At 40.1% G+C, this 15,455-nt stretch overlaps 1 protein-coding gene across 2 annotated transcripts in view; it reads left to right on the top strand.

The window, feature by feature from the left end:
* The window catches only part of LOC123306266 (zinc finger protein 609), a 143,891-nt gene that overhangs the window by 65,929 nt on the left and 62,507 nt on the right, over positions 1 to 15,455 (top strand). For both annotated transcript variants that reach the window (XM_044888165.1, XM_044888166.1), the window contains 2 exons: positions 5,673 to 6,002; positions 8,311 to 9,078. In XM_044888165.1, coding sequence (XP_044744100.1) covers positions 5,757 to 6,002; positions 8,311 to 9,078 — 1,014 coding nt within the window. In that variant the 5' untranslated portion in view covers positions 5,673 to 5,756. The remainder of the gene's footprint in view (positions 1 to 5,672; positions 6,003 to 8,310; positions 9,079 to 15,455) is intronic.

The following is a 15,455-nucleotide window of genomic DNA, read 5'->3' as shown; positions in this document are numbered from 1 at the left end:
ATCAGATATCTCAGATATCAAAAGGATTATGCTTTGTTGGAGCGCTTTTCTGGTTCTCGGGCTCATGGTGGTGGTCGGGTACTGTTTCCTCCCCTTGTCTTTGGAGTTCGTTGGGCTCTTGATCTCCCAGCACTTCTTGTCGAAGTGGATGCTGCTCTCTTCCACGTTCTTCTGCATTTACCAAGAAGTTTCGTAACGTTCTCGCTGTCCCTAGCAGTAGATAAATCTATAAAATGGGACTAACGGCCTCTGGCAATCTAAAAAACAAATGAAAAAGATAACTTTGAACGCAAGGCATCGTCTTTCAGTTAGCTAAACGTAACAGAGAATGTGGAAAGTATCACTCTAGAAGTGCATTGAGGAACGGGGTCGCTTGTACCTTAATTCAAACTTTCTTGGCCACAGCTTATCCTTAGAAAACTTGGACTTTTCCTGAAAACACTCGGTAAAACTCTCCAAAACTCTGTCTCATTAGCACTCGATCTCGATTCTCGATTAGTTTCTTCGTCTCCCTGCAGGATCTCTCAAGGACCCCACTGTTGAAAAATTCTCTCCTTTGGGAAAATCATCCCCTCATTCGACAGATTCAAACTGAACGGTTATTTAATTGGCTCAGAAATAGTTATTGGGGGGGAAAAACGAAGGAAGGTACAAGAACTTTTCATCCAAAAAATATCTGTAATATGGAGAGAATTATAAAATAAATGCAATCTGATAGCAGATACCTAGTTCCACTTCCTATGATAATAAAATCGTATTTTCTGCAAGATATTTTGGGTCCTAGAGCTATTTACAACGATTTCAGTACGGTTAATGCCCTTTTTGGATTAAATGAAACTTTGGACCGATATATACATACTCCATTCACTTCATTTTAGCATTCGGTTGGCCATGGAAATTTGAAACATTTCACTCTGTATAGTACGAAAATGTGGGGTTATGACGCTTGTCAAAACATTTTTGGGTATGTTGCCCGTTCTACGTAAAAATTTCTGTTATTACGTATTTTATCACAATGTCGAATCTCTTCGGAAAATATGTGACGAACCTAATTGGAGTTTATACAAACTGATTGAAGGCATACCAAATCCAGTTATGTGCATGGAAAATACAAGAGATCAGTATAATATCATAATATGCACTAGCTTGAGGAGAGTTAATTTTCGTTATCTTCTTTGGCTAAAGTTTGAATACGTTACATCAGTTGTAGATTTCAAAAATATTAACCCGAAGATAAAATGCATATGATGCAGAGGTTGGGTATCTCCCGAAGGAATCAACAGATAATTGCGAGAATGTTAAATTCTTCAACAAAAATCATCTTGCATCAATATAAGTGAAAGGAATTAAAGGAAGTTTCAAGTCAAGATGAACTTCACCTTTGAACAAAAATTTCACATGAATAGACATTTAACAGGAAAACTGGCTCGTATTTGTGGCTGTTCATCTTAATACATTGATGTATTAAGAATAATTATCTATTTATTGGCACCTTAAGGCATTTACAATGTATAGAATGTAAGTCAAATGAAAAATAGAAAAATCAATTTTCGGGAACTTATTCTACGATAACATTCAACGAAAATCTTGTAGTAACTTTTCGCATTAATTCTTCCAATAGAAGGAAATTCTTTGTCATCCTCTTCATTCACAATCTTTCTGATTGTGGAAATATTCTTCTGAAATATAAGTCGTTTAGATTCAGATGAAACATTATATAAATTCTCTTACATTGAATATGTTCGCTACCGTCTGACGTATTGTGGGTTTTAGAATATCAAGGTATAACTATTTGAATGAGCGGACCTGAATTCTAAATAGCACTTCCTGAAACCCTGTCTATTTTTTTAAATAACTTTCCGTATTTTCGTAATAAAAATTGATTATAGTTAGTGGCAACGGTGTTATGACAACGGCATTTCATGAGTGCCAACCTTACTCCGTTCTAGTTACAAAAACTTGAGAAAATTATTTCGTGGCCAACTGACTGCTAAAATAACTATATAACAAACTGTTCTGTGCTTAAGCCCGTTTGCAACAGCCGAGAATTCTCTAGAGAATTTACTCGTGAATTCATGCGCCGTTAATTCTCTGCAATTACATACGTAATTTCGGTAGACTTCACTGTTCAGTTGCATACAAAATAATCTCTGCCCTTTTCTTGCCAAAATTTTTTAGAGAATCTCCAGAGAATTCTCTGCTGTTACAAACGGGCTTTATACGTTTGTGCGAAATGTGCATTCCATAATGGTCGCTTTTCACAGTTTATGTTTCGAGCGTTATAATAACGTTTTCGCAGCATGAGTGTTCCCAATTCCACCCTTTCATTCCCCCTCGATCATTAGTCAAATTTTATTGGATACTCCAAAGTCTAAACAGCCGGAGCCGAAACACACAAACCTCGCACACATTAGAGGGTGTGGAACAATCAAGTTAATTGAACAGTAACTGAGGTCCCCCCTTCATCTCGAAAGTCCCCATCAAACTTGCTCTCCCGATAATTGAATTGTTTACATGTCACGTGAGTCAGCCGGTAGGGATTCCGCGTGTGGGCCCCTTTGTGTCCCCGTCACTAAAACGCATATAATTGTGAACAACAAGCTGGCTCTCGAAGCTATCCGCGATCTGCGTTCACGGTCTGTTAACCGTGACGAACGGCTCTCGGTGAAGACAGACTTGGCGTTGGGCCGAGTCAACGGCCTCGTGTAATTACCGACAGATAACGATTCTTCTACATCTCGCATTCCTAACATCCGAACCTCCGGTGTTCCATCCATGGATGAAGCTGGGTGAGATCGCCTTGGCATGTCCCTTGTGTATTTGTCGTCTGCACTGGTCCATTGTTTCGGAGGCGAAGTCAAGCAGAAGGCCATGAAATTTATTCCATCATTGACAGCAACATGATCTTTACAGTTTAACGTGGTGGAAAGTATGGAAAGATAATCCCTATGACTAAGGTTTATGGTGGTATTCTGCTTTCGTCTGTTAGCCAATCTATAACTTTTTATAAGCTTGCAAGTAAATTTCAATTCTGGACGTTTTCAGTGATCTGTAGTTTACAGGAATCCGTAACTATTTACGATAGGTACTTCAAAATTAACAAATTAAAGAAGATAATTACAGTAACATTTTCAGAATTGCGTTATTCACGAATCTGTCAATCGGACATTGACAGATCGATCTTACGCTACAGATTTGTAACTTACAGATAAAAGCGTAATACAACCATTAATCATCTAAACACAAGAGTATCCGAAATCTAGTGTTTAGTCTAGTGAATGGATCTCGGAAACTAAAGTAGCTAGAGCAAAACCGATGACAAAATACAAAAATAAATACGAAAAATTGTAAACACCGTATTCTACAATACTTCGTTTTTGAGTTATTAGCAAAAAATGATATTTTGACGATTTCGGAAAGTTCTCATAACTTTTTTGTCTTTGAAGTTATAGATCTGAACCTTCTACAGACACTGTACAGGGTGGACAGAATTGGTGATACCTGAACTACAACTTTTGAACCCAACGAGATAGAGGAAAATGAATGACACATTATGGTCGTCTTTTTTCGAGAAACTCATAATGCCATCAACTGCATTCCACTATCTTCTTTTGTTTTCGAGTTATAGGCCAAAATTGAAATTTGGGCAATTTCAACTTTGGTCATTATATTCCCCCCATACCAACAACACCGCTAGAATACAGCATAATGGCTCTACAACCGACCATTTCTTAACCAACTCTGGAATAAAACAAGGCTGCGTGTTAGCGCCTTCACTGTTCAATATTTTCGCCATAGCTGTCTCGATAATTGCTGACATATGTATGCCTGCAAGAGGTGTTGGACTAAGATTCAGATTTGATGGAGGCCTGTTTAACCTGAAACGCCTCGGAGTAAAAACCCGTACAAAGTTTATCATGAAACTTCAATATGCAGACGACTGCGCACTTATCGCAAGCAGCCCAGAAGATCTACAGATAATGTTGGACATCTATAAACATATATCAAAGCTTTAGGCCTCAGACTCAATATTGACAAAACCAAAATCCTGGTAAGTCGGCCAGAAAACCTTCAAACAGATATCAGGCCGGAGGATGAAATTCTAGAACAGGTCGAGCAGTTTAAATACTTGGGAAGCTTCATAAATACTAGGGCTAACCTGGACACGGAAATACACAACCGTATCAATTCAGCATCACGGGCATTCTGGGAGCTACAGGACAGAGTGTCTCAAAATCACGACCTCAATCTGAAGACCACGACAGCTTTTTACAAAGCAGTGGTCCTCCTAACGCTTCTTTACGGAAGCGAAAGCTGGACTCTCCCTACAGGCGACACATTAAATAGCTTGAACAAACGTAACAACGTCATCTAAGACCAATAATGCACTTCACATGGTCCCACAAAGTTTCAAATGCAGAAGTCTTGCAGCGCCCGAGTTGTATAACAATTGAGACTCGAGTAACGAGGGCCCGACTCAGATGGAGCGCCCACATTTTGAGGCTGCAAGACACAAGACTCCCCAAAATAGCTCTGTATGGAGAAAACACAGAGGTAATCAGAAGGCCAGTATAAGCGGTTTAAGGATATACTGCATCAATCCCTAAAATCAGTTAATTCCAATCATAACTGGGAACAACTAGCGTTAGACAGATCACAGTGGAGGTCTTTGGTCCACAGTTTTAATGGAGATTCGAGAAGAATACAGCGGCGACCAGATCTGGTTGGTGACTATCCGTGCCCAGAGTGTGAGGATCTGTAGGTCACGGTTGGGCCTATTCAGTCACAAGGGGGCACACAGTCGCAAGTAGCCCTAAGAAATTATGAGTTTGTTCGCACCGATAGTCCGGTTTTTTTTTTGTCTTTTTGTAGATTTATTCTCGGTAACAAGATTCAGCAACGAATAAATGCATTCTCTCCGTTTCTGTTTGTGCTAGGATGTTGAAATAAAATCACTATGGATACACTTTTTTGATATCAATCCAGTGGCGTACTAAGATTTCTTCCAATAGGTTTATTTACTGAACTATAATATAAAGTTGTGTTTTTTCGTATGAAAACATTGGTTTAAAATGACTTGGAAAGACTGAGGGCGATGTAAGTAATATTTCTCAAACGGGAAAAATGGCAATTCTTTCTAAGACGTTTTAAATTGCTATTTTCATACGAAAAAATACAACTTTATGTTATAGCTCAGTAAATAAACCTGTTGGAAAAAATCATAGTACTCCACTGAATTGCTATACAAAAAGTGTTTGTAAAATGTTTTCATTTCAACATCCTAGCACAAAGAGAAACGAAGATAATGACCAATGTTGAAATTTTAACTTTGACCTTCAACTCGAAAACAAAAGTAAATAGAGTAAAGCAGTTGATGGCATTATTAGTTTCTCGAAAAATTACGACCATAATGTGCCATGCATTTCCCTCTATCTCGTTGGGTTAAAAAGTTGTAGTTCAGGTATCACCAATTTTGCCCACCCTGTACAATAGATGAAACTGAAACTCATCACCCTAAAAATTCAGTTGATAGAATAAATCTTACTAGATATTCCTAGTAATTCCAACTTTTTCTCGAAAATAACGTAGGCATGAATTTTGTTGGACCAAGAACGCGCCCCTGTGGCACGCCGAACCGTCGTTCTATCTAAAGTGAAATTTCTTGTTTGCAGGCGTAAGATGCAGCGTGTGTTGGGTGTCGCCGCGGGGCCAGTACTCGGCGGCGGGGCCTTTCGCACCACCACCAGCCGGGTGGCATGGCGGCCCCAATGAGATCGAGCTCGGTCCAAGAAGCGGGCCACCGACCGAGGGTGGCGGACTTAAGCAGCAGCGGCAGAGCGACGACGGGAAGCCAGCAGCCGGCTGCCAAGGCGGACGCGAGCCAGACCGCCGGCCAGACTGCCTCAACCGCCCCCGGTAATTTCGAGTACGATGACAACGAGTGGGATATAGGAATCGGCGATCTGATCATCGACCTGGATGCGGACATAGAGAAGACAACGGTAAGAGATACCACTTTCCGTCTATAAAGTTCAAGAACAAGTTGCGAATGCATCATTATACAGGGTGTTTTTTTGGCAAACAGACATGCTCAAAGGGCGAATAGAGGGAGGGTATCGAGGTGGTTCTAGATATACCACATTTATTGCCTCTGTAACTAGAGGTAGGCAAGTTTTTCAAAATTCCAATTTATTTATTTATTTAATTCATACACCATTCAACAGCCGAGGCCAATAGGCAATACTCCTCCTGACGAAAGTGATGTATTTTTATGAAATATCTTTGAAATGTCACATTTTGGAATAACCATTTCAACCGTTTCCCAAAAAAATCATTTTAAGTACTTAAAGCGTTTCGTTTCTATTGCACAAGTTGGCAACATCGACTGAAATATGCGTTGATAATAAAGGACAACAACTACACTATCTTGATGAGATAGACAAAGATGGCTGTTGATGAAGTCTGCGATGAACGAGAAAGGTCGTAAAATTTTATGGGATTTCTATGGCCGGTTGCTGTTGAGGCTTGACAGTGAGCATGCGTCTTATGATGGCTGTAAATCAACAGCTGTTATTTTATAAACAAGAAATTGTTCTTTTTATTTTCTAGTAGGCGCTGTTGCCAAATCGTAAACTAGAAACGAAGCGATTTGAATTTCAAAACCTCATATTTGAAGAATGATTTCTAATAGTTTCCGCGGTGCATTTGAAAAATTCATGAATGAAACTCATAATTATTCAGTTTAAACATGCATATGCTGTGATAACCCAAATTGAGAAGAATTCCCTATTAAAGAATGGGAACATTAACAAGTAACTTAAAATAAATCAGATCGGTATGAAAAGGAAAACTAAATTTAGGAAAAATAAACTTAATTGAAGCTGAACATGGCAGCAAAAAAAAACAAATAAAAATTTTCGAAAAAAAAAGCTCCCGTTCAGCTTTGACAGCTAGCCCAAAGCGACTCTCCTTATATCGGAGAGCGAACAATGAAAAATATCAATAGAATTCTGGTACAGCACGTATTCATGGCATAATCTATATAATGGTGGAAAAAAGAGAATATTAGATAGTGGAAAAGAAAAATAAAAGGTAGTAAAATTTTTTACCAGAAGCCTGGGGACATTAACCTACATATATTAATCAACTCAAGCAAATACGGAAGTCTAAGTGAACATAAAATGACAAGAACAAGACTAGAAATTTTATGTCTATACCAAGATATCTTGTCAGGAAAACAACCATAAATACTCTAAAATGTGTTTATTTGTGAAAAAGATAACATATTTCAACATTAAATACCTAAGTATATCTATCACACACATTTTTTGCTAGAAAAATGTAAATTGACAATAATTAATGATAATCTTTTCGAAACACCAATTGGAATCTAGATTTGAAATTTTGACTTTCAGGCATACAGTTTTTTGTGTTTATGGAAATATCGTATTATTTTGGCTTTTTTATTACTTAAGACGTTGGTACCTACTTGTGTTTACCTGAATTTCGAAAGAATAATAGAATTTCTTTCTGTCAGTATTGCCACTAGTACCTACCATTATCTTGCATTGGTGAATGCTGCTTCTTCTATAATCAAGAGTAGAAGGTGTAAAAGTCAAGTTCAATTGGCAGAACTGGGTCCGTTCTGTCAACAGAATTGAGGTTTCATTTGAGCTTTGTATAAGAAATATTTGTGCCAAATATAAAGAAAATGTACGTAAATGTAAATGTGTGGTTTGCTTGTTATGATCCCAGTCAGAAATGTACCTACAAAATTCATAAAAAGCACCCCGTATCTCGGTTACGGAGACGGCCAGAGCCAGTGAATGTGATATCTCTAGAATCACCTCGGCACCCACTATTCGTCTCTTCTTCTTTTTGCCGTTTCTCAATTGAACACTCTGTATAGACCTAAACATTACTCACATTGGTTTTTCCCGGATTTTTCTGACTGCTAAGTTTTTATTTAGGAATGGATGGAATTACTGTATTTAAAAGTGAACAGAGTTTTCTTTAATCGTCGGTTTGGCAACCCTGCTATATAACTAATCGGGGTTTGACAGATCGACATAGTAGAAATATTAGAATACAGGGTGTTCCGGCACTAGACATGACTCTTTCTGTTGGAAACAAATCATTATTCAAATTTCGGAAGTTAAATAATGGGTTTACCATTTGGAGGCATATATCTTCGCAGGCGTCCTTTATTCAGACGTAGTTCCGGGAGATCCTGTATATTCGTTGACCCATTATATCAGCAAAAGTACTAATAATTTGATATAACTCAGCACATATTTATCTTTTACCAAGGAAAAAACAATTGAATCAACATCTATGGCGGCCAACGCGGCCGGAACCCAAGCCACGAAGGCAGCAACGGCCAAGATGGCGGTCGAGCATTCGGCTACCGTAGATAAAGGACTGAAAATGAAGATTAAGAGAACGAAACCAGGCACGAAGACTTCCGAGGCGAAGCACGAGATCGTGAAAAGCAACGAACAAAACGGCGTTTCGGAAACTGGTGACGTGAAGGGGGGCGGAAGCGCCAGCGGCCCCCAGGTGAAGCATTCTAGTGTGTCTTCGAACAGTGGCGTCGCGGGCGGGCAGCCCGCGGGCCCGCCGAACAATGCGAACAATAACTCAGGCGGCGGCGGCGGCAACAGCAAGCGCGGCTCGAGCGGACACAGGCGCGACAAGGCGCGCGACAAGCACACGAGCAACGACAAGACTCCGTCGCAGCCGGTTCCGAAAGTTAGTGGAGTGACCAATCAAAATCCTAGTGCGATTTCCGAGATGAACGGTATAGTGAGGGTGGGCGCGCCTCAGACGGGCCCCCCGAGGCCGGTGTTCCCGGCCAGCACGGGCCCCGGGCCTCCACAGTGCGCGAACGCGGGCCCCTCGCCCGGTCCCCCGCCGAGTCCGGCCGCGGCCACTGCTCAAGGATCGGCCGCCAAGCCGGAGCAGGCGAAAGTTGCTTCCACCGCCCCGGTCATCCAGAACGCGACGACGTCTTCGGGAGGCGAGGAGAGGAACGCCGCCTCGCCTCCACCCTCCAAGAAGATGAAGAGCGATGTTAAGGTAAGTGTTGGTCTTGCATGTTCGTCTAGATGATGCTACGAGGAGATGGTCTGGCTGAGATATTCTTGTTTTTGCTTTATACCTACTAGAGAATATTATCTCCTAATTACGCTTTGAAATATCTTCACCATATACCCTATTCAAATGCGTGTGGATGAGGCAATCTAGACATCATTATTTTAGGTCGTGTTGTCGACTTTTTGAAAAGAATACTTCAAGGTTATCGGATTATGCTGAAGTCAAACCAAGTCAGGGTTTATGTGCTCTTTATTGACAACCTAAGCTTTCGCCTCTTCTGTGAGACTTGTTTTCATCATCCACAGATCTCAGAAGAACCCTCACAGACGGAGCGAAAGCTTAGGTTATCGCCTCGTCTGTGAGGCTTGGTTTCATCACCCACAGACCTCAGAAGAAGCTTCGGAAGAAGCCTCACAGACGGGGCGAAAGCTTAGGTTGTCGCTTCGTCTGTTATTCTTGTTTTCATCACCCACAGACCTCAGAAGAAGCCTCACAGACGGAGCGAAAGCTCAGGTTATCGCCTCGTCTGTGGGGCTTGTTTTCATCACCCACAGACCTCTGAAGAAGCTTCACAGGCTAGGCGAAAGCTTAGGCTGCCGCTTCGTCTGTTATTCTTGTTTTCATCACCCACAGACCTCAAAAGAAGCCTCACAGACGGGACGAAGCTTAGGTTATCGCCTCGTCTGTGAGGCTTTTCATAACCCATAGACTTCCGAAGAAGCTTCACAGACTAGGCGAAAGCTCAGGTTGCGGCTTCGTCTGTTATTCTTGTTTTCATCACCCACAGACCTCATAAGAAGCTTCGGAAGAAGTCTCACAGACGGAGCGAAAGCTTAGGTTATAGCCTCGTCTGTGAGGCTTCTTTTCATCACCCACAGACCTCAGAAGAAGCCTCACAGACGGAGCCGAAGCTTAGGTTATAGCCTCGTCTGTGGGGCTTGTTTTCATCACCCACAGAACTCTGAAGAAGCTTCACAGACTAGGCGAAAGCTTAGGCCGCCGCTTCGTCTGTTATTCTTGTTTTCATCACCCACAGACCTCAGAAGAAGCTTCGGAAGAAGCCCCACAGACAGAGCGAAAGCTTAGGTTATTGCCTCGTCTGTGAGGCTTGTTTTCATCACCGACAGACCTCAGAAGAAACCCCACAGACTAGGCGAAAGTTTAGGTTATCGCCTCGTCTGTGGGGCTTGTTTTCATCACCCACAAACCTCAGAAGAAGCTTCGGAAGAACCCTGACAGACGGAGCGAAAGCTTAGGTTATCGCCTCGTCTGTGAGGCTTGTTTCATCATCCACAGACCTCAAAAGAAGCCTCACAGACTAGGTGAAAGCTTAGGTTGTCAATAAAGAGCACATAAACCTGTATATTAGCTTAGAGGAAAGGTTCTCCAAACGGCTATGAGTAAATGATGTGGAATGCTAGACGTGACTTGCAAATCGAGTCGTCAGTGACCGTATGGATATATAACACAATAACCATTAAAATTTGCGGTATATTTTGAGTTCGAATTCGTGGGCTGCCAAATCTCGATCAAACTAAGCACTATCCTCTGGGAAACGCTGACGTCGGAGAGTTATCGAAGCGGTGATTCAAATCACCTGTGACTTCCAGAAATAAGGAGCGTTAAAAATAATAAAATCATCGAAACTTGTATTAATTGCTCTCTGAACGACCCGCGTCTCATGCTCCGTCGTAACTAACGACCAATAAAAATGAACGGGGGAAAATAAAAATATCAATAAACACGAGAGCGTCGACATTTGAAGGCGATATTCAGTCGAAATGATGTCGTAAACCATCGAAGTTTACTGCATTCCATATTCCCAGCTTTAGAGCGGACCCACTTGGTCCCTATAAAAGCTAGGAATGATTTATTCGGACGTTTCTTCAGAAAGGCGTTTGGGGGATGCGGTCTCACGTACCTATTCATTTTCGCATCGGAGTTTAATCGATGAGCTGTAGGAATTCCTCCTTCTCCCACAGATAGGTTCATGAAAGAGGCCCAATCCTCAACCCTCATGTTGGCAGGAAGAGGCAAAAGAAACAAGGCGGAAACGAATTAAACCGCAATGTGCGGTTTATCGAGGGTAGAGAGAAGGAGGACAAACTAGTGTAACGAAAAGTGTTAGCGAAAAACTTGAAATAGGCGCTGCTGTTAGGCAATAACATAGATAGAAGATGTATTAACAGAGAGGCATTGTGTTGCCGTTTTTTTTTTAAGGAGGTATATGGAATATCTTGATCAATATTATTCATACTTCATAGATAAATTCATAATGAATGAGCTGATTCAATTTCAGTAATTTTCGAAAAAGATGAATTTGACGATTTTGTTGGTCAATCATGTAAAAACAATTCATCAAGAACGAATATATTGTATAACTTCAAATGGATTTTCTTCCCAAAATCTGAAACTGAAACAAATTCAACATTGTTGTTGATACATATTCTGAAAGAGCAACTCTTCTTGTTGAAAATCTGAAAAATTTCATCGAGCTCGATGGAGCCGTTCGGTCCTGACGATTATTTAAGTGATTCCATCTTTTTGGAAGTTTTAGTCACCGTTAGAGTAGTTTTTCTCGCAATAAAAGTAACCGTAGGTAGAGGGAAATGAATGATGCAAGCCTTTCGGTCTTGACGAATTCTCAAGTGAAATTTGCAATTTTTGAAAAATGCCATTTCCAAGATGAAAATCTAAACGAAGAGAGATATGCTTTCGAAATTGCTTGCAATGGATTAAGCGTGTTCAAAAACCTATATTTCCATACCAAAATTTCGAATATATGGCACTGTTTACTAGAAAATAATTTTTTTTGTTTTTCCACTTTTCATTTTAGAGTTGACTTCGAAGAGCTCTCTAGAGTGCAATTCTCTATTAAATCATCAACTGTTTAGTTTTCTAGAATCTTCAAAACAAATTTTATGCACTCCATATCCTAGGACAGTAATAGAACATCCTGATTTTTAGAAAGAGTAGCAAACAGGTCATTTCAGGGGGGTCTAACCCCTTGCTCTTTTTGACCCGAACAATCGAGATTTTCGAAATCGAGTTTTTGTTTTAGGGTGGAAGCCTAGGCAACGCTGATTATATAACCTGAAATCCCAATTGGATCAGACGAATATAACAGGAGATATCGCAGATTGAAAATTGCAATTTTTGAAAAATTCCATTTCCAAGATGAAAATCTAAAGGAACGAAGATAGGCTTTCGAAATTGTCTGTAATAGATTCAGCGTGTTCAAAAACCTATATTTCCATATCAAAATTTCGAATATATGGCACTGTTTACTAGAAAATAATTTGTTTTGTTTTTCCACTTTTCATTTTCGAGTTGACTTCGAAGAGCTCTCTGGAGTGCAATTCTCTATTGAATCATCAACTGATTAGTTTTCTAGGATCTTCAAAACATATTCTACGCACTCCATATCCTAGGACAGTAATAGATCATCCTGATTTTTAGACAGAGTAGCAAATAGGTCATTTTAGGGGGGGGGTCTAACCCCTTGCTCATTTTTGACCCAAAAAAATTTAGATTTTCGAAATCGAGTTTTTGTGTTAGGGTGGAAGCCTAGGCAACGCTGATTATATAACCGGAAATCCCAATTGGATGAGACGAATATAACAGGAGATATCGCACATTGAAAATTGCAATTTTTGAAATATGCCATTTCCAAGATGAAAATCTAAACGAACGGAGATGGGCTTTCGAAATTGCTTGCAATAGATTCAGCTTGTTGAAAAACGTTTATTTCCATACCAATATTCCGAATATCTGGCACTTTTTAGGAGAAAATATTTTTTTTTTGTAATTCCACTTTGCATTTCAGAGTTGACTTCGAAGAGCTCTCTGGAGTGCAATTCTCTATTGAATCATTAACAGTTTGGTTTTCTAGAATCTTCAAAACAAATTCTATGCACTCCATATCCGAGGACAGTAATAGAACATCCTGATTTTTAGACAGAGTAACAAATAGGTCATTTTAGGGGGGGTTTAGGTCTAACCTCTTGATGAAAATCTGAACGAACGGAGATAGGTTTTCGAAATTGCCTTCAATAGATTCAGCGTGTTCGAAAACTTATATGTCCATACCAAAATTCCGAATATCTGTCATTGTTCAGTAGAGAAAATATGAAGAATACTTTTATTCTACAAAATCTTCAAATATTCATCAGACAGCGTCCAACTTAATCTGAAGAGTTGGGTTTTTTGAATTTTCGGTATTTTTATGGGACGTAATGGTCATAGTGAGAAAACGGGAAGACGTGGGTCATATCTTGTATTCGAAAAAGATTCATCAAATAAATGAAAATCTATATTCCGAAATTCCTTTCATTCGATAAAACCATTTGTGAGATGAGACTAAACATGCCATTTTATATGGGTTTCTTTTAAACCGAGCTGATTCGGAAGAAATGGTAAGGAAAAAAAGTGTTTCTTTCGACCTCAAGATTCTACTGTTTAAATATTTGTACGTGTCAAAGACAGCTGTTTGTTTTTTAAATTATTGTTAGTACAGATTTGTGCTGAGAGTTTTTAATCCTTGTTCTGGAGGCTGCTACAAATTTTCTATTTAGCATAATTTCCGATTTTTGTTGAACTCTTTCAGGAAGACGAATAATTATTACAAGGCGACCAAATTCATTTTCCAAAACTATTTGTTGGTGCTTTCTTGGGGTTGATTGAATGCGATAGTTTTCACCTGCTTATACCCACCATTTCTGTGCTCTATCCCAGGCGATTGGCTGTTGCAACCGAACAGAAAACTGCTCAACGCGCCTCTCCACTATGCCCATTTGATAATTTGTATTACCCCCTTTATGTTTCCCGATTTTTAATGAAGTTCCATTTTACCGTACCAACTCAAGGAGTCGGCGAATCAATTAAAGCTCAGTAATCCCCAGTTGCAAATAACTCGAGCACCCTCGCTCGAAACGAGACGTCGGAGGGGGGGGGTGAGCGGGGGCGTATTGCAAATTGCGAAAGCTCGCCATGTCAAGTGGGTGCGGTGAACTGAATGGGACGCGATCGATAACTTCCCCGAACAACCCAAACTCCCCGTCCCATTCTCTCTCTCGCTCGCGCCTCGTCCCTCTCGGATACTTGAATTTTTCACCATCCCCCGGAGGGAGGAAGGACGTGCTCGTCTCCCTCGCTTTTTGCGCGGCCCCCAACCCCCCGTCTCCGTTTCTTTCCGCTACGAGCGCATGAAAAACTTTATTGCTTGGCGGGACGTATTTTCCGTATTTTCCCGCTGAAAATTGTAACTGCACAAAGGATGCCGTCGGAGTGGTTCTTTCGGTTTTCGATCCGATTTTAAATATTGATGTTGGGCGTTAGGTACGCAGTGCGTGAACGTTTCTATGTCGCTTTATAACTGTTCGTTTGTTAAGGAGTCATTATTTACGGAATTCATCGCAATAAGACCGTTTCCAAGGTTGACATTATGTCAATGGGGGTTTTGCCAAAAGGTTTCAATGAAGTCGATTCAATTTTCTCATATACAAGGGCATGACTCTGGAATATAATGAATTATAAATAAAGGGTGGGCAAAATTCTATGGTATTGAATGGCAGCTCTGTAACCGTAAGAGTTTGGGAAAAATAGATGGCGCTTTTCCGACCCCGATTTTCAAAAGATTCTTAATGGCCTAAACCGCATCCCTCTATCTTCTTTTGTTTTCAAGTTATAAGTGAAAACTCATTTTTCAACAGACGTACTGGTGTCTCTATTTCGGAAAGTATCAGTGATTTCGAAAAACAAATGCTACATTCTACACACTTTTTCATGTAGAATGCAGTGGCTTAGTCGAAGATTTTCTTCAGTACTCCACTTCAGTGATATAGTGGCAACTATCATTTTTTAAATATAAACTCTATGTTATTTTTACAAATTCAAGTCCAATATTTTTTTCTGTTTCAGAATATATAATGTAAGTGGTATCTCTGATTGTTCTTCCAATGAAAAAACTCAAAAACTAGTTCGGTCAAGTTGGCAGTTCATTTTCATTCATACTATGATAATGAACTTTATGCTCTTATGTTGTGTCAGATTATGAGGGATTTTGTGCTTCACCAAGCATGTTTTGATTGTGTGGTTAGTGAACCACTACTATAGTATAAAAAACAAATTTCAAAATAATGTCATCAAAATGTTACAATATTAGAGAAATGCTGTTTATTCTCAATACAGAAGCGCCTTTTTACAAGCACTGAATTCCACCATTCCTGGTGAACACAACACTTGATACATTCCCCTGTTGGTGGCATGGCCATTTTCAGATGGAGAGAACCTTTGGAAGATATGAGTTCGGCAACAATGGCGACCGCTGGTGATTATAGTGGTGAATTAACCAAGTTGAA

Source organism: Coccinella septempunctata, chromosome 2 (genome assembly GCF_907165205.1).
Source record: "Coccinella septempunctata chromosome 2, icCocSept1.1, whole genome shotgun sequence".
Taxonomy (NCBI): domain Eukaryota; kingdom Metazoa; phylum Arthropoda; class Insecta; order Coleoptera; family Coccinellidae; genus Coccinella; species Coccinella septempunctata.
Note: the sequence above shows the minus strand (reverse complement) of the source record. Positions and strands in the feature narration are given on the sequence as shown.